This window comes from Balaenoptera musculus, chromosome 11 (genome assembly GCF_009873245.2).
Source record: "Balaenoptera musculus isolate JJ_BM4_2016_0621 chromosome 11, mBalMus1.pri.v3, whole genome shotgun sequence".
Classification (NCBI taxonomy): Eukaryota; Metazoa; Chordata; class Mammalia; order Artiodactyla; family Balaenopteridae; genus Balaenoptera; species Balaenoptera musculus.
Genome location: NC_045795.1, coordinates 49,919,892 through 49,947,488, shown reverse-complemented (window position 1 = coordinate 49,947,488; position 27,597 = coordinate 49,919,892). Strand labels below are relative to the sequence as shown.

At 38.2% G+C, this 27,597-nt stretch overlaps 1 protein-coding gene across 10 annotated transcripts in view; it reads right to left on the bottom strand.

Moving 5' to 3' along the window:
* Positions 1-27,597, bottom strand: part of RBMS3 (RNA binding motif single stranded interacting protein 3) — a 713,376-nt gene that overhangs the window by 25,001 nt on the left and 660,778 nt on the right. For 6 of the 10 annotated variants that reach the window (XM_036869064.1, XM_036869070.1, XM_036869066.1 and 3 more), the window contains 2 exons: positions 3,471-3,551; positions 590-717 (listed from right to left, as the gene is read on the bottom strand). In XM_036869064.1, the coding sequence (XP_036724959.1) occupies positions 590-717; positions 3,471-3,551 (209 nt within the window). Of the gene's footprint in view, positions 1-585; positions 718-3,470; positions 3,552-27,597 lie in introns of those variants that run through there. The other 4 variants (XM_036869065.1, XM_036869069.1, XM_036869067.1 and 1 more) reach the window with 1 other exon arrangement.

Below are 27,597 nucleotides of genomic sequence, written 5' to 3'. Positions count from 1 at the left end.
TGCAGGCACACTATCCAGTTTCAAGTGTGAATATTGGAGTTTTTCAAAAAATATGTGTGGTAGAATTTTTTTTGGTAACAATGTCTATGATGCCCCTCTCTGTATCCAAGCATTTTGGTAGTGAATTCCTACATTAACTCTGGGCTTGGACACATGACTTGCGATTGACCTATGGGACAATAGCAAATGAGTCATAAACAGAATTGAAAAAATGCTGGTCATTTGGGCATCCTCTCTTGCTGTTCTCTGAATTCTGAGACTTCCACGGGAATAAGCCTGCTAGAGGGTCAGCAATACATGGCTCATTGGTGTCCACCACTCAACCATCAGACAACTAACGCCCAGAAGCAGAACTGTGAAGATGCCCAGCAGCTATGCCCAGATGCTCAAGCAAGTCCAGTCAATATCAGAAGAACCATTCACCTGAAGTCAGCCCAAATTCTAACCCACAGAATAATGAACTAAATATATGTTTGTCACTGAGTTAGGGACGGTCTGTACTGCAGCAAAAGATAGCAGATGCCACATAAGAGAGTAATGTCCAGATGGCTGACCTGGAGGGAAAGAGTTTAGTATGGCTTGAACTTACTTAGACTGTTGGTAAGAATATGCAGATGCATGCTCGTTGGATGTGTCCACTGCTATCTGCTGCTGCTGACCACTTGTGTCCTGGGATGAAGGTGCCACTGTCTGGGGAGAGGTATCAGCAACAACACCCTACGGAGGCAATAAGAACACAAAAGTCTTATTGGCTTTAGCAAAAGGGCTTCTTGCAGATGGACTGTAGGGCATACCCATCTTCTACATGGCTTGAGTAGAGCTGCACTCAGCTATATAAAGCCACAGTAAGAACCCAAAGAAAAAACACAGAGCACATTTGGATGAGGGCTGAGGAATTTACCTCAATGTGTCACCAAGAAGCCTTGCCATCAGAAGACCCTGTAGCAGTCAAATGATGAGGAAAGCATTTTGCCCATAGTTAGAACTTTTAAATCATGGTTGCATAGAGCCACACTAAATAATGATTCCTTAATCAAAAAATTCATGCAGAATTCCTATAAAAACATGTCTATTTGAGCATTTTCCTGGGAATAAAGTAGTCTACCCTGTCTCTATGATCTGGCAAAACAATGGACTTTGACCTTCATAAAAATCTAACTCCAAGTTTGGAATTCTTTTAAAAGGATACTGTTAAGTAGGGTCTCCCTTAAGCAATTTGATTTGTTTTATTTATTTATTTTCATTTTCCTTGATGTGAACTGGAATTCATTTAGAAGTTTCAAAAAAGAAAGAAACAAGCATCCTTAATTTTGATTCCCTCCTCCCCTTACCATTTGAATGGCTTTTGTTTCTCACAGATGCCAACAAGAATGGATTTCTTGAGTTGGTCATCATTCAGAATGTGTTTGGTTCTGAGAGAGGTTTGGTAGTTAGTAGTCCTAAGGAGGGAATCTATCTGAATACATTCTCCTGGTTTTACTTATATTATAGCCTTGGGCTTCTGCAGGGATATAGGTTTTTGGTCAACTCCCTATCCCTAACAAAAGCTCCCTGAAATTGTTCCTCAGAATCTGAAAATTCTCCCTTTATGAATTCAATTTTTTTTTTCCTAATATACTATTTGGTGTTATGCATTTTGATGAACCTCCCACCCACATTGATTTGTGTGGATACTGGTGAATTTTCAATGAGTGTTTTTACATAGAAAATGAATCAGTGCTTTCCTTTATAAGCACAAATTCAAGGCAATATATCAGGGTATACTTATATAATTCTTAGTGAAATATTTCTTTTTAAATCCCAGATTTAACTATAATTAGACTGTTCCCAATAAGCAACACTGTCAAATGTGTCTCCTTATTTTATAGTCCTCAAATACCTCAGATTCTGTAGATAAGCACACACATTTGGTCCAGAGATAGAGAAATGCGGATATGTGGCAGAGATTTATGCTTAAAGTCACCTACAATGTCTAGATTCATAATTTTCTTATGGCCTAGATGGGTTTTGATAGCTAAATATAGCAAAGAACATACATTTTAATCACATATTCTTGAAATTCTGAAAAGCCAATTAAAACCTCTTTAATACTGAAACATTCCTTGGGGACCATAGGTCTGGAACACATAAAAGATTTAAAAATTGGATCTCCTTGGTTTCCTAAGTGACAGGACACTGTCCTCTTAAATGTCTGTGCTTCCCAAACCTTGGTACGAGCAAATATTTGTCACACACTAAAAACAAGCAAACAAACAAACATTTCAAAAGATCTAATTTGGTCTGTAAAGATCTCACCCAATCTCTGTGGCTCCAGAGGTTGGAAGAGTCATGGTGGTCTCCGACAATGAGTGGTACCAACATGAGTTGGTTGGCCAACTCATGCAATGGCAATGGCGTGAACTCCAGAGGAGTCCCAACTAATGGAAGAAATGCACTGTGACCATAATGGCAAATGCACATCAGGAGAAAGGGAAGGGGGGGGCAAGAAACGATAACGGTTAGAACCAGAGAGAAGTATACACCTCTAAGTGTTTTACCACCATCCACATAGCCCTATGCCCTGCTCCTTTCCTATGTATCTTGCTGGCTCTGTCCAGTAAAATAATGTGTAGAGGAAATGGATTCAGCCCAATGGAAAGAGAGAAGGAAGGGACAAAGCTTCCAGTAAGGAAAATATGACTTTATCTTTCACAGTATCCATAGCAATATGAGTGGTACAAGTTTTTCTCTCTTGTCTGTAGGATGCCACAGTTCTGTCAAGGTTCATTGGCGAGAGCAGTGGTTCTTCATCTTTGGTACACATTAGAATCACCTAGCATCTTTTAAAAATCCTGGTGTCCAGTCCACACCCTAGACCCCATCAGACTCTCTGGCAATAGGACCTAGGCATCACTATTTTTTAAAGCTCTTGAAATAATTTTGATATGCAGAAAAGTTTGACAACCAGTTCTCTAATCCAGTCCCTCTCAACTTTTAATGTGCACCTTGATCCTTAAGGGATCTTGTTAAAAGGCAGACTCTGAGTCAGTAGATCCGGGTGGGGTCTGAAAGTCTGCATTGCTAACAAGCTCTCAGGTGATGCTGATAATGCTGGTCCAGGGACCACTACTGGAGAAACAAGGCATCAGAGAACTAGCTCATTCAAATAGCTGCACATGTTTGCCTTCCTCTTCCTGAGTGTTTGTGGCTAACATTTGATAAGGTAGTTATTTGATCTCTTATCTTTTCTCTAAACATAAAAATGGCACTCCTCTCAGACCTGGATACCAAATTTTGCTTATGTCATATGCAAAGCAAAACATAGGTATGTTCAAGTAAAGTACATACGTTCACAGAGTGAGTTTGCAACTTCAAATTTTCAAGCAGCACAAAAATCACAAATAAGGATTTTGGGGGTTATGGTGGACCCCAGTGCATGTGGCTGAGATTTATCTGCCCTAACCTTGTTCTGTAAGAAGAGACAGACTTACTTCAATGGAAACAGCTGTCGGAGGCACAGGCGTGTACTGGGGAATGTAGGTCCCTTGCATAGGAGCGGCGGCAGTCATATACTAGAGGGAATCAAAGAAAAATGCAGGTGAACTTGGGCGTGTAACCAGTGAGAAAAGTGATATCACATAAGACTGTTTTCGATGTGTGGCCCCCCACCAATGCACGATGAAACTTAAACTTTATTTTGACCAAAAATAATGCAGTTCCTATCAACATAGAATAGTCATCGCTTACTGATTCAGTACCAACAGCAGCACACCTCCCCGATGTCAGTAAAAGTTCACTCACCCCATCCCCTCACTTTGTACTTTTGAATATTCTATATCAGCTCCCAAACATTTCACTTTCACATCTAAAACACAAATGCCAGGAGGGCAGGGATGACATCTGTTTTTTTCTCCATTTTATTGCTAGCACATAGTAGGCTCTCAACAGATTATTTGTTGAATGAATGAATCATTATATTGTGAATAATAATTTCTTTTCTAACTAAAGTAAAAGAGAGGAATAATGTACGAAATACTTATCTAGCAACAATCAGAATTGGTAAATGTTATCATTTTTGTCATTTGATCGCTTTTTTATATATAAAGGAAATAGAGTGTTCCAGATAATGTTGAAGTTGCTTTTCTTCCTTCCCCCCATTCCATGTTCATTTCACTGTATTTCCTTTTCCACTCCTTTAATTCTCCAAATTTTCTTCATCCAGATGAACAATACAACAGTCCAATCATTCTTCACTACATTGTAGTAGTCAGTAAAATATGTGTTGGAGATAACATGTATTTTGGCAACGAAAAACAGAAGCCCCAGAAAAATTATATGCCCACCTCCATAAGCAAAAAGCATGACCCATATTCCTATTTCTAATACACATACCCCTGGAAAAGTCAACGTTCTACTCTTTGAGAATGGAATCTTCTATGAAATCAACTGTATTTCTGAGTTTCTAAACTTGAACATCACAAAATTCCAGAACCAGAACCATCTAATGAAAACAAGGTTTCTCAATACACAAAGCTTTAGAGGAACACTTTTTATGGAAAACTACAAGCCCATGATTCTTTATTCTTCTAAATTTGCTGAGTTCATGTATTAAGGCCATGCATAAATATACAAAACCTAAATTACAATGTTGTGTATTGATCGGTACTTTCAGTATCCAAGAGGCATGATAATTCTGAATCGAGGGAAATATCTGAATGGAGATTGATTCATCAGATGTTGTTGTTGTTGTTTACTATTCATAGAGAAATATAGCAATAAAGCAACTCTGGGATAAGTGCTTCTCCATCCTAAACTAAGCACTGTCTTACTACATCTATTTGCTAAAAACAGAGACAGCCTTAGTGAAACAACGCTAAATCAAACAAACAAAACTGCTGCCTGTAATCCACGTGTTACTGCTGATAACAACTGTGTGCAATTCCTATGTGTACAAAAACAACCTTGTAATGTGTACCAAGGGCAGTTGTTTGCAGGGATTGGGGATATTACTAACTTAGCTTCATAGTTGAAAATTAGCAGAGGTTTCTGTGCCCCATCCTCTGTGTTCCCAGAGTGTTCATCACTCTTCTATTAAAATTGTCCAGACTCTCATCTCTCTAAAGGCATGGACCAAGTGTTACATGTCTCTGCATCTTCCAACACTCCACCCAATGCCTGGTACCTAGTAAATAATTATTCAATGGCTGAATAAAAGGACACAAGAAGAAAGCCTTCCATTTCCAATTACAAATCTTGTATGCCTCTTAGCTGTCAATAATTCTGAGTTCTCTATAGATATCAATTTCCCCACCCCTATAAAGTGTTTGTATAACCTTTAAACAAATATTTTAGCCCCCTCTGCTCGTCATTATTCTGTGTCCTTAAGCAGACAATGATTATTCAGGTATCCGACTGCTATCAATTTTTCAAATAAGTACAGAACTCTGGAGTCACATTTCAGCAAATATTATTTCATATCTAGTACCCATGGCAGGTGTCTGCTTTGCCAACAAAATTGCTCCAGAAAGTATGTTGGAGATAACCGTTTCTTGGCCATTTCAGATAGGTGGTTTGCTTATGTCATATAGGTTTTAAACACCCCTTAATTTAGTATTACCTACAATGTATTTTTTTAGAATGTTAGCTCAACTGAGAAAAAAAGCTTTCTGTGTTCCAGAGCAATGCTGCACAATGTATCCTCTTTGCTATAGAGATAGAATTTTAAAACTCTGAGAAGTCAGGTTTTACAGAAGCCTATTTAAAGGAGATTTTAAATCAGTGTTTCTAAAACTGTTTCTGGTAGCACCTACTGATTTTGCTTAAAACTAGTACTCTCAAGAATATACTTTGAAAAAGGTTTCTTTAATTGAATATCAAAAATCCTAGCAGATCTGTAGCAAGTGGGAATGTGTTTTCACCAACAGAGTTAATGCTCTGGTGGCTCACGTTCTCCCCTTTGGTCATGGCTTTTCAAGATGTATAATAAATACACCAGTAAAAGGATGCTCCCTCACTGATCTGAGTATTTTCTATTCCTGAGTTAGTAATTCCAAACTTTGCAATTGTCATCAGTGAGTGTGCGTGTCCTCGACATAAGACAATGTCACTGGACATGGCTCGACCCACCCCTGCTCCACGGTCTGCATCGCTAAGGAGACCTTTCTGTGAACTAGATTTAGGGATGTGGGCTGGGGCCACACGTAGCACGGTTCACAACTTCTCATGAGAATCCACCTCAGTTTTAGACCTCCCTTGCCAAACTAGAGTTCTCAAGCAGTGTAGTTAATGAAAAGCATTTTGTGTCATTCCTGGCTAAGCTTCTTGAATTGACTCTGAGTTATTCAAAACCCCATCTGTGTTCTGTTCAGTAAAATCAGTAAATCTTCATACCTTTTGTGGCATTCAATGAAGTTGTGAAAGTGGCCCACACTGACCTGCTTATAGCATAAATTCAGAGTTATCTCTTCAGAACAATGCTGTGAGTTAGGCAGGATGGCTCACCCATTTTACAGACTGAGAAACTGAGATATACTGGAATAACTCCAGTTCTGTTGACACAAGATTCAGCCCACTTTTCAGTCTACTTCAGTACTCTTGAAATAAAATAACTAAGGCCCTAAGAGTTTTTATGATCATTACCATGCAAAATAATATCAACTTTAAAAAAAATAATAGACTTTAATAATTGGAGTTGCAATTAAGAAATATAGGATAATAATGCCTTGGCTTTAACATTTTATTGTCATTTCATTTTCATAGATTTTTAAATTTTCACTATGTACTCAGAATACCTAATTTTCTTCTAGAAAGGCTACCCTTGTGCTTAACTTATTTTATAATTTAATTTTTTGCTACGCTTCAGAACTAATAGAGATTTTATAGTATAAATGAGATCAGCTCAGTTCAATGCGTTGTGTATGTGTATTTTTAATTTAAAAAAAAACGCCCTTCTGGCTGCTCTTCTTTTTTTCTTTTTTTGGTGTCACAGAAAATCTAATAGAGCTGGAGAACATTGTTTTAAAATTAGGGATAGGCTTATTTTAAACAAATCAATGCTATGGAGTTTTATATCCCGTAAGGCTATTCTCTCTCGATAAACGTTTGCAATGAAACTTTTCTGTGGTAGACATATATTTTCTAGGGTAAAGCCTCAAGAAGTGACAGCCTTGTAAAATAAGGCACAAGAACTTACAGGAAATGGCTACAGCTATGTGTAAGATCAACTCTCAGCTTTAGGTAATTGGTGACAAATAACTCTGAACTTTCTTTAAGCATACAGTATGATTTCCTTAAGAGCAAAGATAAACTACAGTCAGACTTAATAATGCAGGCTGTACAAACATGGTTTAGATCTCAGTGCCTAAGATTGCTTTCTTTTCATTCAGCTAATAAATGACAAAAACCTAAAGAAGTACCTGTGATATAAAAAAAATCTGCCCTTTGACTTGATGAATTTCTGTGAATTACTTATTAAAACCAAAACAAGAATGGATGTCTATCCTTTAAGCTAATTTATTTTACTGGTTTTTCTCAAAAGCTAGAAAATGTCTTCCATAATTCTTTCATGAGTACACATTATTTTGCATTTTGGGGGGATATAACGGCTGATGGGACCCATATTACAATGAGATGATGTAGATAAAATGGATAAATCCGTATAATATTTCCCCGTTGGTGGCAGCTTAAAGTTTTGACATTCATGGATAAGTTTTCTTTTTTGGTAAACAGTTCAATGATTTTTACATATTCTGAAAGCACTGGATTTTCACATAGAAGTATGTAGGAGATGCAAATAGCCATTTTCAAACCCACAGAATAAATTCCAGACTCCATCACTTCTTCCAAGAAGTCTAGACACTGCATCACCAAGACAGTTACATGAAGAGAGAAAAAAAATGGTGAAGTTGGAGAGGAATTGTGTTTTTGTCTATTTAATTTAGAACAAACTGTTTCTGTTACTGTGGACTCATTGATTATTTCTGAAGAAACAGAAAGTGAAAACTCCAAATTTTTAGTTCCTGATTTACTTTCTCTTCCCCCACCAAAGCAAAACAAATAAAAAACATTTTATATATTTCCCTTGAGCAAACTTTTCCTTTTATTTATCTGTAGAGCAAAGGAGTGGCAAGGAAATCCCCACATTTCAATTTTTGGAATTTCATAAAATAAAATAATTGATCAAACTTGCTCATTTGGAGTTATTGTTATACTATATATATACTATACTATGTTATACTATGTAGGTTTTAAATTGGTGCGTCTAGTCCTTGCTATAACATTCAAAAATCGGCTTAACAAATCTCAGCAAGAGTAGTTGTCCAGGTCCTATCAAACCCAGAAAGTCACTGAGAAGGATACAGGAAAGGAAGTTGAGCAGAGAAAGCAGAAATTGTGTTGGATGCTGCTAATAGCGTGCAGTGTGAATTACTGTGAGTTCCATCTAATACAAAGTTTCCTTTCATAAAGGAAGCTTGTGGGTATAGGGAACAACCTGAATTATGATTCATCAGTATCTGGTGAGCGGCTCAGGGGGAGGCCACAGAGTTACCTTAGGTAGAGGTATTCTGGGGTTTTGAGGATTATATTTCTTGGATTTGCAAAATTCTGTCATCTCAGAGCTAGGGAGAGGTTGGTGTACTTGGGGTGGCAAATTAGTATCATTTCACATGTTTACATTGGCTAAGTAGTAACAGCTGCCTGGAGTATAATTCTAAGAATGCCTTCTAAGTCTCCATGTCACTCGGTGGATGAGAGACCATCCATAGCGAAGAATAGAGCTGAAGAGGGTCTCCTTGAAAGGAAAGAGTGCCCCCACTAGGGCACTAGGGCTGGACTTCTATTTGGAACACTACTGCTCAGTTCTTCCTATATTCTTCCACTCCTGCCAATGAAATGTTGGAGAGTAAAGTGGATACCCCCATAATAGTAATAGTGTAGGCTTTCATAATGTTTTATGTTAGTGTTAATTTATAGCCTATTTACTTTTTAAGGTACTAATGCAGAAATAACAAAGTAGACATCTATGAGTGATGAAATAATTATCCCTAAAGTGTAGGTAGATGTGAATACAGATAGCAGCATAAACTTCACCTACTAGAAGTAAAAGCACCTGAAGAGGGAAGAAGACCAGTTAGTAGGCTTGATAGAAAGGGGAGCCCAGAATTTTTAGGAGTATGTTAGCCTATGTTATCCTATACAGTTCACCAGAATAGTGCTAAACACAGCCCAGAGAGGTGTGCATTAAACTATTAAACAAAAAATACAGATTGTCGTCATTGTATTCTGGGGTGAGGCCTATTTGTTGCTGCCATACAGCAAAGAGAGGAACAAAGAAGAATCTTGGAGGTTGTTCTTAGATTGGAAATTTACAAAACCTCACCCACTGCAATACAGGGAGAAGTAGTCATTCCCACGGGATCACAGTCTATGGAGGTCTTCAACTGTGCAGAAAAAGCAATTTTCACGAATGTATGGGAAAAAACCAAAGCCCATTAAGTTTGAGCATGTGCACAGATCATGTGGTAGCAATAAAAAAAAAGATAATGCTATGGAAATTTAGCTTATTAAGAAACTATGTCTTAAAATTTGAACTTGAAACAACTCCATATAGATATCATGAATTCCTTCCTCCCCTCTCCTCAATTTTTCTGTGATGGGTAACATGAAATACAGAGAGAGATAAGAGAGATTCCATGAACCACAAAGACCACTCAGGAGATAAAGAAAAGTAAGTCAGGTAAAACTGGGAACTAGAATGGAGGCAATTATGAAAGCATATTCACAGTGGAGTAGCAGGAATGAAAGACTCCTTGGGCTTAGTAGAGAGGGGAGGTAAGTAGAAAAGATAGTAAAAGAATATTATGAGTAAACTTATGTCAATATATTTGACAACTTAGATAAAATACACAAATTTGCTGAACAGCACAATTTAGTAAAATGGATGCAAAAAGAAGTAAAAAATCTGCATAGTCTACATTTACTAAAAAAAAATAAATTCAGAATCCAAAACCTTCCCAAAATAAAATCTTCAGCTTCAACTGGCTTCTCTAGTGAATTTTCCAAACATTTAAGGAGTAAATAATAGCAATCTTGTATAAATTCTTCCAGAGAGTACTAAAGAAGGAACACTTCTCAACTCATTTTATGAAATAGCATATTCTTTATATCAAAATTTGAAAGGGACATTACGAGAAGAAAAAACTATAAAAACTACAGCCCAATGTCTCTCATGAATATTTATAAAAACTTCCTAAGTAAAATTTATCAACTCAGTGAGATATATATATATAATATATATAATGTTCAAGTGGAATTTATTTCAGGATTGCAAGGTAGGTTTAACATTTGAAAGTCAATCAACATAATTCACCATACTGACAGAATAAAGAAAATTATATGATCATTGTAATGACTTAAAATATATTTTATAAAATCTAACGTCTGCATATGAGGAAATGTCTTGGCACACTAGGAGTAGATGGAAACTAGGAATATAAGTCTGTAAACAAAAAATTTACAGCTAACCTCACAGTTAATGGTGACACACTGAATGCTTTCTATTTGAATTTTGGAATAAGATAAAGATGTTCAGTATCATCTCTTCTAACATTGTTTAGAGATTCTAGGCAATGCACTAAGACAAGAAAAAGAAATGGAAGGCATAAAGAGAAAAGATCACCAGAAGTGAGAAATTAAGGAAACTGAGAGGTGAAGGTGCTCTATTGTAAAATTCCAATAATTAGCAACATTCAGTAAAATTGTATTGAGCCCCTAGTATGTGCCAAATACTAAGTAAGCATAAACTATAGTCTTAAAGCATGGGTTAGGCAATAGGACCTGATAGAGCCCAGAAAAAACAGATTTCATTACCAACCCATTGGATGTCCTGGATAGTTCCTTTCTCCTTTATTATCTGACATATATAAAACTATTTAATTTTATATATTATTCATTATTGCCAATTTTACATTTACCCCAGTATCCAGGAACAGATTAAGTTGGTCTACTGTATTATTACTTTCTTGTTAGTCTTCCCTTGTATTTAAATTTCCTGTCTGTTTATACCATCCTTTTTGTTTCTTAACATTCTCTATTATTTTTGCTTATTATTATGGTTTATTAATTGCAAAGAATTAAGAGTATCTGTAAAGTAATGACCTCTTCAAATGAGAGAGGCTGTTGAGGTCAAATCAACATTTACTTAAATCTGCCTCTAAATCTGCAAGCTTCAAGAAGAAAAAATCACTTTAACAAATGACCTGACTGACCTATTACCTGGATAGCTCTTTCAGAAACTTACATGAACACACAGGCTAACAACTAACACCCTCAGCCTCTCAAGGCTCGCTTGATCTTTCCTCTAGGAAAACGGAGTTTGCTTCTTTGTTTTGGAAATGAAAGAATGGAGGGACTTTGTCAAGAAGATAGACAGGTCCTCAATGTGCCTCAAAGCTTTGTTGTTTTCTACTTAAGTCTGTGACTAAAGCATTAAATTGGGCTAGGTGAGGACACTTTAGACAAACTGAAAAAGCACTCATTCAGGCCGACACACACACACAGTAAATTCCATTTCCACACAAAAGATTTCCTCTCAACCATCTCAGACCCACTCTTCATAAATTCTAGCCATTCCAGTGAACTAGAGTAGACAATGAAAGTCAACAAGAGGAAATGTTGAGGGTGTCCTTTAAATTGTCCTTTAAAACAAAGTTCAGTCTCTACAAGAGTCAACAAACATATGCTTTTTGTGTGCGTTTGGTTTTGAGTCAAGAGACTTTAAGGTGTGGAACCTGACCTACTCGACTAGATAGAATATTCACATTAGAGATTGATCTAAGACGGGTGGGGAACAAGTGAAGGTAAGAAGGAAGTGGGGAGAAGCAGGGAAGATGGGGTAATGTTCTAAATAAGGAGGAAAAAATATATAAAGCAACAACAAGTTGAAAACTGCAAAAGTAGAGCATAAAGCTATTTGAGAAAAGTAATTCTAGGAACTGTAGATATTTAGGGGGATAAAAACCAGATTGGAACAATATTACCCTATCCATGTGAGCATATATAACTTTGGCAACACAAAAGCATAATAGAGGAGTTTCTGCTGAGCTACAGATATTACCATTCTTGCCTCCAAGGATGTGTTCAAAGTAAAGAGTTAAGGGCAAGGGATAGGAGAACTAGCAGGAAAGAGACCTTCTGGTACCAGAGTCCAGATTCCACTTTTTGCCACAAAAATTGAAGAAAAACTTGTTTGATAACAGCTGTCAAACAATGGATAGACAAAGAACATCATCTTAGGGTAAATTTCAACCCACTCCCATTGAGGTCTTAAGAATCATCGTGAACTGCACCATCTCACTTATGTTCAGCTTTACCCCAATCCACCTGCTCGCGGTTTACTTGAGTTGTTTAGCATGATGGTTAAGAAAAATCTCAATTTGTAGCTATAAATTTCTTAGTGCGTTGTAAAATGGAGTCAAATATTCATACGCGAAAGCTTTTTTTTTGAGAAATATTAGTCAAATAATGCATACAAGGCTCTTAGCATAGAGCTGGGTATATACTAACAACCTAATAGATAGGAACAGTCATTACTATTGGTTTTATTTTTATTGATATTATTATTATGACAAGATGGAAATGTCACTATCTTCATAGTTTGGCAGGATCAGAAATCAGCTTAGGCAGGAAATGTTCATTTCTTTCTCTTGGAAATTACATTGATAAGACACTTCGTATCAACAGAGGCTCCTAAGGCATGGGTGACAGACACTTAATGTACATGAAGAGATAGTTATAAATGGAGAGAACTTGTGTTTCTGAGAAAGAGGGAGAGGGAGGAAGCCTGGAGGAGCTAGAGGAAAGTGGGAGGAGAGAGGTGGCCAGGAGCACGTGGAGGGGAAGGGCTGGTGGAATCCCATGGTGGGGCAGGGGGGCGCTGAAGGGCATTTTAAGCACAGGGATGAATCTTTATATTCAGTTTGAAATTGCTTACATGTCCATCACATGTCCATTACTGAACATGACCCAAGCCTTCCCTAATGTTATTCTGAGTAGGAGTTTTGTGGGAAAACTGAAAAGAGGGTGAATTTCACATCTGAATCAGTGTGGAGTAGACAGAGCAGACACAGGTGACTATATGGTCTCAAAAACATAAATACATAATTCAGAAAGCCTTGGACTTCTAAAGGGCATGGGATTGGGGGTTCCAGACAATCTTATCTAGTTTCATAGTATTTCAGGATCCAGTGACATATGGGTTACATTCTTAAACAGAGAAAATAGACTTGGATACAGTTGACTCAAAAAGACTGAAAAGTTGCCCCAAATCTTAGTATTTTCTACCTACTGGAGAAATAAATAAAGGGTTGGATCATTGAGAGAAGCATCTAAGAAGCAGTTACAAAAAGAAATAAAAGCAACAGTTATTAAAAAATATAAACAGGAAGACCAGAAGTGCACTTTTTAGGGTGGTGGTATAGAAGAAGTTAGGCAGTAAAGGTCAAACAGAAAGAAAAATCAGTATAGATACAGACTATTCTTAATTTCATTTCCATATTTTCCTTGGCCTGGTCCTACCATCTGACCTTGATTTCTATATCCCAGGAAACGTTAGCTTCTGTTTAGGACCTGGGAACACTCCTTCACAAACTCACAGGTTACTGTGGACGCTGCTTTCCTAGAATGTTAACTATAGATTTTTCTAGAGTTTAGGTCCTGTTTTTCTTTCTCATGACCAAGGCACTGTGTTTCCCACATATCATTAAAAAATATTTATGAAAGCCAACTATGTTTAAGATGTTATGAGTCTTATTTCTCCAAAGAAGACATACAGATTAGGCACATGAAAAGATGCTCAACATTGCTAATTGTTAGAGAAATGAAAATCAAAACTACAATGAGGTACCACCTCACACCAGTCAGAATGGACATCATTAAAAAGTGTACAAATAAGAAATGCTGGAGAGGGTGTGGAGAAAATGGAACCCTCCTACACTGTTGGTGGGAATGTAAGTTGGTGCAGCCACTATGGAAAACAGTATGGAAGTTCCTCATAAAACTAAAAATAGAGTTGCCATATGATCCAACAATCCCACTCCTGGGCATATATCTGCACAAAACTATAATTCAAAAAGATACATGCACATATATGTTTGTAGCAGCACTATTTACAATAGCCAAGACATGGAAACAACCTAAATGTCCATCAACAGATGAATGGATAAAGAAGATGTGGTATGTATATACAATGGAAAGAAGGAAATAATGCCATTTGCAGTAACATGGATGCAACTAGAGATTAGCATACAAAGTGAAGTAAGTCAGAAAGAGAAAGACAAATACCATATGATATCACTTATATGTGGAATCTAAAATATGACACAAGTGAACCTATCTATGAAACAGAAACAGACACACAGACATAGAGAACAGACTTGTGGTTGCTAAGGGTGGCGAGGGGGGGCGTTCGGGGAGGAATGAAGTGGGAGGTTGGGGTTAGCAGAGTCCTACTGTGTGGCACAGAGAACTATCAATATGTTCAATATCCTATGATAAACCGTAATGGGAAAGAATATTTAAAAAAAAGGAATGGGGCTTCCCTGGTGGCTCAGTGGTTGGGAGTCCGCCTGCCCATGCAGGGGTATGTGGGTTTGGGCCCTGGTCCGGGGGCATCCCGCATGCCGTGGAGTGGCTGGGCCCATGAGGCACAACTGCTGAGCCCACGCACCTGGAGCCCGTACTCCAGGGCAGGACAGGCCACTGCGATGAGAAGCCCGCGCACCGCAACCGAGAGTGGTCCCCGCTCGCCGCAACTAGAGGGGGCCTGTGCGCAGCAGCAAAGGCCCAACACAGCCAAAAATAAATAAATAAATAAGTACATTTATTTAAAAAAAAAGGGAATGTAAAAAAAAAGGTATTATGAGTCTTATAGTGGCAGATATAAACCAATCTCCTCGACGAATTTCAGGCACTCTTATAGAAAATAAAAATACATGGGTTTTAATTTACTAACAAATATGCTTAATTCTTATCTAAAGGATATTTATAAAACAAGAAAAGAAACTTAAAAAGAGGGATCAATGACTAAACCGTGACCCCAGATCAAAAGTGAAAAATCGAAGTCTATAGTAAGTGTAGATTCTAGACAGCAGGGCAGGAAGAATGATAAGAGGGCAGGTGCAGTGACCAGTTATTTTCAACCACTCAACATCCATTTTCCCTTCCCAATGCAACCTGTATTTCTTTTGGGAATTCTTATGCCCGCCCCCCTCTTCCCCAATCATATAATTAGAATGTGACTGACTCCACAGTTAGTATACCCTGATCCCTTGTCCAGAAATGGATGAAAATAACCCTCGCAGAACCAATGAAACTAGAGAAGATGTTTATTAGAAATTCTGGGAGAGGAAAATATTCTTTTGTGTGTGTAGAAACTTCTAGAAATTACCTTTTCTCTTCCTTTGGCATGTAAGTGTGAGCATGTAAGGGCATCATTGCTACCTTGACAATGACGGGGAGGAACGGGTAGGCTGGGTTCATCAGACGTGAGGCTGTGAAGATGATACACAGCTTAGTAGAAAGAAAACAGGTCTTCAGAGACATCATTTGAGCCAGTTCTTTCTATGGCTTTTCAGGTACATGAATCAATGCATTTATTTTTAAATTAAATCTTTTTGAGCTGAGTGTTTAATTATTCCTGTAGTTGAGGAGGTCATATGAATTTGAAAGGGGAAATTAGGCAAATGAGAAAATGAGTTTAAAAAATACACAACCTCCTCAGCTCTGATAGAACTGCCCAGAACAGCGGGTCAGGGGTAGCACAGGCCTCTGTTACCTTGCCTACTAGGCATTTGGTCCTCTCATTCTGTCAATAAAACTCAACTGCTTACAGAGCCTTCTCTGACATTGAGAGTTGGCTCTCCCTTTCCAATGTTTATCCGAATCCAATTTGCCTAATTACTTTAAATATTTTTCATTACTATTTACAGCATCTCAAGAACTTTTCCTAATTAGAAGACACTAATTAGCAGAATTTTTTGAGATTTCTGAGGAAACTCATATGGAGAATGCCCACCATCATTCTGCAACGGCCCTGCAACTAAAATGGAAACAATCTACCACAGTGCCTAAAATTCCACCCTGGGATTAAATGTTAACTCAGTCAGAAACTGGTATTTTACCATATAACTGGCCCTCAAGAAGGAGCTGGGAGAATCCTGAGAAACAGACTGAGGCTAGTTTTGATGAAGGGAAGAAGAAACTATAGGATTAGAGTTGATGGGACAGGCCCCAGGGGTATAAAGTTCTGAGGTTTTTAGAAAAGCCTAGGAGAAGAGAATATCAAATGGAGTGTGGGGATCTGGAAGAGTCCCAAACTATCCCTTTATTTGTATTGACCCTGAACGGGCCACCAAGTACTAGATCTCAGGTATCCTGGCATATTTCTGCTATCCTATCACTCCATTTTCTTACCTGATTGGATTCCCCAAACTTTTCCAGTGTTTACTACATGTGGGATCTCTCCAGGTACCATTCATCGAACTTGTTTGTTCTGTGGATTTTGGGGAGATTGACTTTCCTAAACTAAATCTTGTTTACTGCCTGTGACCCAAGTATCCTGTTTCTATCAGACACCTTGTGTAAATTCTGAACTTGTATGCTAAACTCAGTAAGTTACTTTAAATACAAATACCTCATGAGGGTGAAACAAATCTGGATATCTGCAGGATTTTAGTGAGCATTGCAAGAAAAGACTTTGCACTGGATTTCTTTTATTCAGTATCTTCCAAATAATATTCCACGGAAGGCTCTTCCAAGGAATTTTTTACAGCTGTTCCACAGTCTTGTTTACTCTGAGTCAAAAAATTTGAAAAATGATGGAATAAACCAAGCTAAGCAGGTATTTTCATTTTTCTTGCAAATGAGGTTTCCTTTCTCTCTTTTTCCTCCTTCCTTCTTTATATCCACTGTTTTTTCCCCGGCAGTATTTCTCCATCTTTAGTTTGCAAATATTTATTGTGAACCTACAAGCGTCTCTAAGAAGACAAATGCAGTTTGTTATACTTCCCAGAAGTGCTGGACCTCAGCACTTTTAATTTTTTAAGTACAGTAACATCTCATGAGATGGAGGCGCAGTCTCTAGGACCCTGGTTCTCAACTTTGGCTTTACATTGGAACCACCTGAGCCATTTGAAGAAAATACTGATGCCTGGGGCCCATCTACAGAGAACCTGATTGAATTGGCCTGGAGTGTGGCCTGGGCATTAATATTTAATGCTCACCTGGTAATTCCAATAAGCTACAAAATTTAAATCTGCTACCCTAGGGGCTGTTTGGAAAATTATGCTTAAATATGTTCCCCAAGGAAATCTATAATTCACATAAATGATCAAAAGATTAATTAAGTATAAGTGATAGATTTATGTTGCATACTCTGAACTTCTATCATTCTTCCTTGGAGGATCTTGCATTAAGAAAAGGAAAATAAAACAGAAAAATATATATATCCCCAAAGGAACTGAAAACAATTGTGAAAGGCGTGGGGGGTAAGTAAATATATGCCAAAAAAAATTTCTTCCCAGTTCCACCCAGGATTCTGCAGGCACTGGCAAAGGGTTGGGGGGAGGGTGAAGAGGAGGAGAGAAAAGTACAACTGTCCTCATTAGCCATAAGTCACAGTGAGTCTGTAGACAACCAAGGTCAACTTGGGTGTGAAATTAGGGGCTCAGTTGAAAGCTTTGTTTCTAGTTTTATGTATTTTAGAAATACAAACAGTGAATAATCAGGATTAGATGCTGCCAGTTACAAAAAGAGCTTTAATATCCAAGTATGGAGTAATCCTCTTAGCTGTATTTCATACCAGTGGAAAATAAAAAAGACCAATTTAGTTACTGTCCTAATTACTAGAGGCTCAAAGGAATGTGCTGGGGAAGAAGATGCTTGTTGACAATATATGAGTCCTTTCCTGGACTCATGGGCTGCCATGAGTCCTTTAAAAAGGACCAAGACTCTTATTATAATATATATGTGTCCTTGGTCCTTTTAAAAATGGAGTGAAAACTCTTGACATTAGTAAGATGTCCCTGAAGTATGAAGTATGAGTATGAATATAATAGAAAGGGGAAAAGAAGACCATAAGCACTTCACACCCAGGAATTACTGCTGTTATGTTTGTAAACAGTGTTGGTTCCCTCCCCTCCAGATTAAGAGAGAGGATTGAGCTCCCATTCTGGTTTGGGGTCTTAATAATCCTAAAAGTATCTCCTGGGAAATAACCGTGCCCTAGTGAATACATACACTACACCCATGTGCCAGTTCACACGGTTTCTTTGTCCCGGGAGTTGCTAAATATATCATTACGGGCCATGAGCCCTGATAGTTTTGAGTGTACTGCATAAATTCAATTCGGGATTTATCTCTTTCTCCCCAAGGACCCATTCTACTCAGATTCCAACCTAAGTCCAGTTCTGTTGGTCTTTAAAAACACATCATGAAGAAGGAAGGAAATCATACAAGACAACAACAATATATGATAGAATTCTGGAAGGAAGGAAAAAGTTGGAATAATAGAGGATAATAAGCATTTCTACTTTTATTCTATCATAAATTTAATCCTCCATTGTCTTAAGTGGTTTTTCCTTCCCCCATTCACACGCATGCCTGTGATTGGCTGCTTGGCTGGCAGCTGTGTTTCTCAAACTTGATTGTGCCTCAGAACCACCTGGAGGGCTGTTAAAGACGACAGTGCTGGGTCCATGGCCAGTTTTGGATTCAGTATGTCTGGTGTGGGGCCTGGGAATTGTATTTCTAAGGTTCTCTCGTCTTCTCATTCTGTCCCTGGGAGTGGATTGTGGTGCGGAAGAGATGATGAAGGTCACCCACTGCCCTTCCCCAGGCTTCAATGCATCGGTTGTATCACATGCTTCAATACTCATCTTCGTAACACATAACTTAGCGATTGTAGTAAAAGGCCCGTGGGGCTGATGTCCTTTGCTTTGGCTGAGTGGTTGCATTCCACTCTTCATGAGATTCCTAAGGAAAGGTATTTTAGGAACTGGGCTGTATACACACGTGTGCGCTTTAGCATTGTGTGGAATTAGCCCTTCAAATAAACTTGAAGTCTAAGTGGCTTGGGTGATAAGTACGAATGCCAGGGGTGTAAGCTTTAAAGCAAGCAGACACCTTATAAAGTATCAGCAAAGGGCAAAATAATTCAATTGAGTTTAGGGGATTAAAAAACCCTCAAGTGTGGCCTGAACTAGCTGAGTTCAAGGCCATCAATCAAACAATTTCCTAAAGGAATGAAAATAACAGGGGGGTTTTACTACATGACTGCTAAAAGAATGATAATAATAATTTTTTTAAAAAACAGAAGGGCTACATATCTTACATTTATATCCAGTTTTATAATGAAAAAAAATCAAGGGGAAAACATCTCTTTAAGAGTAAGAAATTCAAGAAGCTAAAATCCACAGACAGAAACAACCAAACAGAAAGGTTTTCAAAAGACGAATTGATTTTTTTTCTTTATGAAACTGTTAATCTGCAAGAATTTTCAATGTCATTTAGAAAACAGTTAAATTCCTTATGGACTGTCAGGACAAATTGGGCCAAAACAAAATGAGAAAGAGAAAGGGGAGGAGAGCACAAACTTTCCTGCTAGATGAAAGGGTGCCTTGTTTGATCCTGGTTGAAAATCCTACTTAAGGGAAAACAGCCTTATGTCCACTGGCTGGCTGCCTTTTTTCAGTAAGCTCTCAATATAATAGTGCGTCACTAATGGATTGGGTATGGTGCTTTTCCATTTCATTAATGAAAAAAAGCTAAAGGCCATTACTTGTCCTGATTACCATTCGCAATGATGGTGGGGCACTTGGATGCATGTCTTCCAGAGAATCTGCAAAAGGCATGACACACGCCACTGAAGAACTGATTTAAGAGATGACACACACATACAAATGAGGCAAAAATGCTACATCACTGAGACCAGTATGTTTGCAGTGGTGTCCATATGAGAGACCTGGACAATGAAAAGGGTATAAAAGTACTTTCAGAAGGTGACTGGGGAATCCATTATAATGATGTTGGTAAGATAAATAAATGTGATGACTATCTAGGGAAAACAACTAACAAAAATGAAACCTTCCAGATAAGTGGCAGTGATAAAGGGTAGTTATAGTTCTAACAGACACATTGTAGATTTCCACCAATATTTTAAATTATTTCATATAAAGATCCTCTCAGTAATTTTGCTTTCTCCAAATCCTTTCACTTTTTCTCTTACTTTCTTGTTCATGAGATTTTTCTATCCCATTCAGAAAGCCCTCTACACTTATTCATTCAAATTTCCAAACTTCTTGGGAATTCAGAATCTGTTTTCCTCTTGCTATTTTCATCTTTTGAAGTTAAGGTTAGGATTATACACAATGTGTTTCTTGCCATTCAGCATTCTTACAAGTAGGTATTATTTATTCAATAAACAAATATTTGTTAAACACCTACCCTGATACTACTGGGTCATAGAGAAATAAGGTAAATAGAAGTAGTCCCTGCTCTAAAGGAGTTTACAGTCTTGACTCTAGAGAGAAAGAAAGATAATTTAGCAGAAAATGATGATTTAGTGCATTAAATTTTATGATGGAGATATTCCCAGGGATCTGAGGGAATAAGAAAAATGGGCAACTCTAGGACAAGATGGAAGGATGAGGGAGACTTCTAAGGAGAAGGAAACATCGAGACAAGCTCTGCAAAACCAGCTACAGATCCCTGCTGAGAAAGCATCAAGTTGAAGCATGGAGGAAACAGCATTCTAGCCAGAGGGACTGCTCATAGTTACCATACTCTCACTTATATGAAGACCCTGGTGGCTTGGTCCATCCTGGGAGCTGAGAGGAGTGCCCTCTGCCTGGAGCACAGGAGGAGTAAGAGGTGAGTCTGCAGCTGCAGGCACCAGGCTCAGGAAGGGCTGTGTACACGGGCTAAGGACTGAGGCTGATGTTTGGAAGGCTGTGGAAGGATGGGAGGCAGGTCATGTGTGTGGTAGAAAGATGGCTCTGGTGGCTATAGAGAGAATGGATTAGGATGGGTGAAGACTTGGATCTGCAAAACCCATCAGATGGATGCTGCACTAAGCCTGCAATGGATGACCCTTAATTACAGTAACTTTCTGGGGGAGAATGTCCAAACATTTAGACCTTTTAGAGAAAATGCAGGCATCTGACGAGCTTAGTATTGTCTCCCCATTTTGTCTTCCACGTTGATTTGGAGTGAAAGCCAATGCTGAATTCTTTAATTGAGGGTGAGTCTTTATTTAAGGACTGTTTTAGACTCACAGACATAGAGAACAGACTTGTGGTTGCCAAGGGGAAAGGGGAGTGGGGGAAGGAAGGATTGGGAGTTTGGGACTAGCAGATGCAAACTAATGTATAGAGAATGGATAAACAACAAGGTCCTACTGTATAGCACAGGGAACTATATTCAATACCCTGTGATAAACCATAATGGAAAAGAATATAAAGAATGTATATCTATGTATAACTGAATCACTTTGCTGTACAGCAGAGATTAATACAACATTGTAAATCAACTAGACTTCAATTAAAAAATACTGTTTTATTTTCATCAAAAATTTGAGCTTTAGTGCCACCAGAAATGATAGGAATAGCACAGTCCTTGACCTCCAACCTCCATGGACCTACAATCTAAAAATGGGGTAGAGAGTGGTGAGGAATGTACAAGTACCTATACAACAGGAGCCTACAGAGGGCTTTGAGAGTTTTCCAAATAAAGTGAGGTCACATCTGGCTGTGCAAATCAGAAAGAGATTGGTGGAAGAGATACACCATTACTGATAGGTAAGATTTGACCAACAGAAACTGCAGGTGTGACGGGGAAGAAATTCCAGGTTGAAAGTCAGCAAGAGCAAGGCAAGAAAGAAAGTTCTCACAGCTAAACACATACTACAAATAATTATGACCAGTGAAAGAACAGAGTTATGGAGGTAGACAGTAGGAATAACAGTTGGTTAAAGTAGCTTGAGGATTATACAGCGGCAGACTCAAACACAGGCTGATGAGTCTTTAATTTTTGCGGTCTTTGTGTTGTGGCTTTTGACTGGGAAAATAATATATTAGGAGTCTCCCTTCGCAGAATTTAAGTATAGCTCACCTTGCTCCCCAAAAGGATTTTAGGCAGCTTCCAAACTTGTATAAAGTGTTGTAGTACCAATAAGTGAGAAAAATGAGACAAAGGGAAAGAAAGTACAGCGAGGCTAATAAAATAAATGCCATTAAAATTTATCAGAGGAAAAAAAAAAGGTTCTGAAGAACCTAGGGGCAGGACAGGAATAAAGACGTAGACGTAGAGAATGGACTTGAGGACATGGGGAGGGGGAAGGGTAAGCTGGGACGAAGTGAGAGAGTGGCATGGACATATATACACTACCAAACGTAAAATAGATAGCTAGTGGGAAGCAGCCACACAGCACCTGGAGATCAGCTCAGTGCTTTGTGTCCACCTAGAGGGGTGGGGTAGGGAGGGTGGGAGGGATTCGCAAGATGGGGGAGATATGGAGATATATGTATATGTATAGCTGATTCACTTTGTTATAAAGCAGAAACTAACACACCATTGTAAAGCAATTATACTCCAATAAAGATGTTAAAAAAATTTATCAGAGTTATTTAGCAATAAATTACATGATTCCCTGTGTTCATTAGGTAAGAAAATAAACCAGATGCGTGGAAAAATAATTCCCAATATGGAGGCAAGAGAGATATTTCTCCCATAAGTCTGAAAGGAGAAGATACTATGTAATCTTAATGAACAACAGCTTTAAAGTAAGCAAGCAAGTTTCCAAGGGCTATTTATCATACATTCCGTCAAATGTAAGTGAATGGCATTATGCCAATGCATACTTTAGGAAAAGCTATTTTTCAGGGGGTCAGTGGGACACAGTCATCCAAGTAAGACGGCTTTCGCAGGTTAATCCAGGGATATAATTTAGATGAACCAAGGAGAATGGATATACTGCACATTATCCAAATGCTCCTCCCCAAATTTTATTTTCTCTTAGCCAAGGTTCTGAAAGGTAGGAATAGCAGTGACTTCGGAATTGTTATACTTCTTGACAAGGACTTGGAATGTAGCTTTCTTTGCTGCTGGTTACACATGGACCCCTATGTTTTAACCATCAGCCACATTTGGCATTGGATGGATAGTGTCAAATTAAGGAAGCTAAAAAGAATTTAAGAGAACCTACTCACTCCATATGAAATAAACCCCCTCTATTTGGAAGTTAAATTCTTCTCAGAAAAATTTTAGGTCTGTATACACACAGAGACATCATCACACTGTGGGTCTACAGTATGACATCTTCGTAGAACAATCTACTTAAGCCATCCACAGCTTTGAGTAGTGAAGTAGTTCTGGTATATCCTGGGCAGGAAAGGTTGAGTCTTGCTATTAAAAAAATGACTTCAGATTCAGAGATCTAATATGTACCCTCTTTCTGGCAATAATCATATGGTAGGAATAGTTACCTACTAAGGTACTCCCAATTGTTATATTAAGACCATATCCTTGCAAATAAAGTTTAAAAAATGTTAATCTCAAATTTTATTCATGTATTTGGGGGAAGGCTAAACAAGAAAGGCAAGGGCCAGGTGTTGACACTAGGAAAACACTGCAATAATAAAACTAAAAGGTAACAAGGGTGCAACCTGGATGGAGGTAAGGGAATGGAATGGGTAGGACAGAGTAGAAGTATATTGTAGAAGTAGAATTTACAAGAAAAAGGAAGCTTGCGTGTGGGGTAGACTGAGCCAAAACGTCTCGGAGGTTTTGAGCACAATTGCCTGGAATAAAAATCACCTGTCAATGAATAAGAGATTTTTCTATCCTTTCTACTCCAAGCTCAGTTGAATATTAAATCATATAGCTCTCACCCAGAAAGAAGAGCTATACTCCAAGCCACTGTCAAAGACCATAACAATCCTAAACTCATAGCTACACTTTCCTTGCAAGATCTTGGCTTAGAGAAATAATATTTATAGAGGTTTGCTCGAACCCTAGGGAGGTCTGGAAAAGAAACTGGATTGGGAGGAAACATTATGAAACAAATTGTGAATATGAAGTTTGAACTTCCATGGGGCTATCCAAGGGTGGGGACACCTACAAGGTGGCTGGAAACACAGGCCTGGAACTCAAAACAGAGGCAGGATGAGCGATATAGATAAGGAGGTCATCTCTATGACAGCTAGAGCTGAGGAAGTAGATGGCTTCACTGAGGGAGAAAACAGAGAAAAGTAAAGTTCTCTGAGACCAGCACCCTGAGAAACACGAAAACAAGATAGAAAGGATCTACACTTTTTTTTTAAGCAGAGTAAAGTCACCAATGGATAAGTACATAATGAAGAAGACGCATGTGGGTTAGAGAATAATCAATGCTGTAAACCAAAAGAAAAAAAAAAGGTAAAAATAGATGAAATCAAGAATATAGGAGGAAGGGTTAACATTGACAAAGAGAGGGCCATGACCTGACAAACTATAGGAGGATAGGAAGAGAGGAGGAATGAAGAAACAGACATTTGAAGTAAAGAGAACACCTTTGTGGGAGATCAGATCAATTATGGTTTCCATCTTCTCATCAAGGAGGAGGTCGCCATTTTCTGAGAATAAAAAGCAGGGCTTGTTTTTGGCATTTGAGAAGAGCAAAATGTCTTAAACAGCCAAAGGAGCATAAATGTAAGTGAGGGTCTAGCTAGGCTTATAAAGAATCAATTTGTAGAGGACATAGAAACTTCCTTACTGGGTGGTTGTGACTACTGTATGTATCAAATGGACCCACTTGAAGCCCTCAGCTCAGTGCCCTGAACATAGCATGTTCTGTGAGTACATATATTCACCTTTGCATTCACAATAAATTCCATATACACTCAATGTATGTGATTAATAAACCATATTTGGCCTATCCCCCATTTGTGTTTACATTTGATCAAGGCCACTCAATGTTCAGTTATATTTTTGTCAGGCAACATGATAATTGCCCTTTAGATAAGGAAATAATTTATGGAAATCTTCCAAACTATCTTTAATTAGCTGGTAGCTATTAGCCAGGTCATAGTATTCGCAATTAAACTATTTTAAGATTATCAACAATTATCAGACAAGAACACACCGTGAGTAGGGTAGATATAAGACAGAGGGAAGGACATTTTACAAACCTAAAAACAATGAAACACCTCCCTTTTCAGTCTAACGTGACTGCTGCATCTTTACCAATGAAGCTCTGCTTCGTTCCTCTCACCTACTAGACGATGCTTAAGAAGACGCCCAATCTTTCAAGCCCCCCACGACTTCCTGATAGCACCCAATGCAGAAAAGACCATCACTTAAGCTTTTACCAAAGTCACACTGCATGCTCAAATCCTACAATAAGACCCTCCAAATTTCCTCTTCTTAGATGTTCCATTGTTCACCTGATGTAACTTCTCCCTCGTTTCTGCAGGCTAGTAAACCTAACTTTGCTTGACTATAGTTGGTTCTTGGTCTTTTTTGGCTACTAGGTTTTACCCTTCCAAAACGAGCATCTCAAAAATCTCAATAACTTTTTTTTTTATTAATTCTGCATATTTAATTTGCTAAAGTAACTGCTCAGTTATGAATGCAATTCCCATTCTCTGAATCTGGAGTCCTATGCTTTCCCAGATTTGACTCTCCTGGGCAGACAGCTGGACTCATAAAGTAATTAAATTTATGTCTTATAGGGACCCACAATCCATTACTCTGAATCCAACATGGTTTTGCTGCCAACAGAAATATGCCCACTGCATGTAAATTAAAGAGCATCATTGGTTTGAAGTCTTTTCACCTTTTTGTTTTCCATTTTTAAGGAAATTTGATTGGAAGTGATTTTAGTTTTTATATGTCATATTCGGGCCAGGTAGCTGATGGCCTTTCAATCAATATTTTATCAAAGCTAAATCACAGTGATGACACCAGAGTGCATGGTTCAGACAAGTGGGGAAAAAAAAGACTGGCCTGATAAGAAATAATATACTGTTTGTAATATAGTCCACATTATCAAAATGAATAAAAGTTAGTGGTAGAAAAGAAAGAAGAATAAGCAATATCTTGGGTGGCAAATGGACTTTGAAATGATATTATAATTTTGGTAGGAATAAATATTTTGTGATCTACAGCTTGGGAAAATGAATTATCTCCAATATTAGGAGATTTCATATATACACACACACACATGAATACACCCATATAATTATATATACATATACATATATAGATATAAAACTTGTGGAAGTTAGACTTAATGTCATACGTAATTAAAGTATATTATATATGATACCAATTTCAAATGTATGACATCAATCCCATTAAACACAAGAGAATGGAAGTCTCACTTTAAAAAAACTGGGAAGGGGACTTCCCTGGTGGCGCAGTGGTTAAGAATCCGCCTGCCAATGCAGGGTACATGGGTTCGAGCCCTGGTCCAGGAAGATCCCACATGCCACGGAGCAATAAGCCTGTGGGCCACAACTACGGAGCCTGCGCTCTAAAGCCCACGAGCCACAACTAATGAGGCTGCGTGCTACAACTATTGAAGCCCATGCGCCTAGAGCCCATGCTCCGCCATAAGAGAAGCCACTGCAATGAGAAATGAGAAGCCCATGCACCGCAACGAAGAGTAGCCCCCGCTCGCCACAACTAGAGAAAGTCCCGTGTGCAGCAATAAAGACCTGACGCAGCCAAAAAAATAAATAAATAAATTTATTAAAAAAACCAAAAAAACTGGGAAGATTTTAGGTTATTCCAAGTGCTATATGCAAGGAACAGAATATATATCACTTGAAATGTGATTTCAATAAGAAAAATGTTAAAGGCGGCAGTCACTTGGTTGTGGAGATGCACCTTCTGATAGGTGGATAATTAATTCACATAAAAATAACAGTGTCTTAAAAATAAACTCAAAATGGATTAAAGACCTAAATGTAAGTCCAGACACCATCAAACTCTTAGAGGAAAACATAGGCAGAACACTCTATGACACAAATCACACCAAGATCCGTTTTGACCCACCTCCTACAGAAATGGAAATAAAAACAAACAAATGGGACCTAATGAAACTTAAAAGCTTTTGCACAGCAAAGGAAACCATAAACAAGATGAAAAGACAACCCTCAGAATGGGAGAAAATATTTGCAAATGAAGCAACTGACAAAGGCTTAGTCTCCAAAATTTACAAGCAGCTCATGCAGCTCAATATCAAAAAAACAAACAACCCAATCCAAAAATGGGCAGAAGACCTAAATAGACATTTCTCCAAAGAAGATATACAGATTGCCAACAGACACATAAAAGAATGCTCAACATCATTAATCATTAGAGAAATGCAAATCAAAACTACAATGAGATATCATCTCACACCGGTCAGAATGGCCATCATCAAAAAATCTACAAACAGTAAATGCTGGAGAGGGTGTGGAGAAAAGGGAACCCTCTTGCACTGTTGGTGGGAATGTAAATTGATACAGCCACTATGGAGAACAGTATGGAGGTTCCTTAAAAAACTAAAACTAGAACTACCATACGACCCAGCCATCCCAC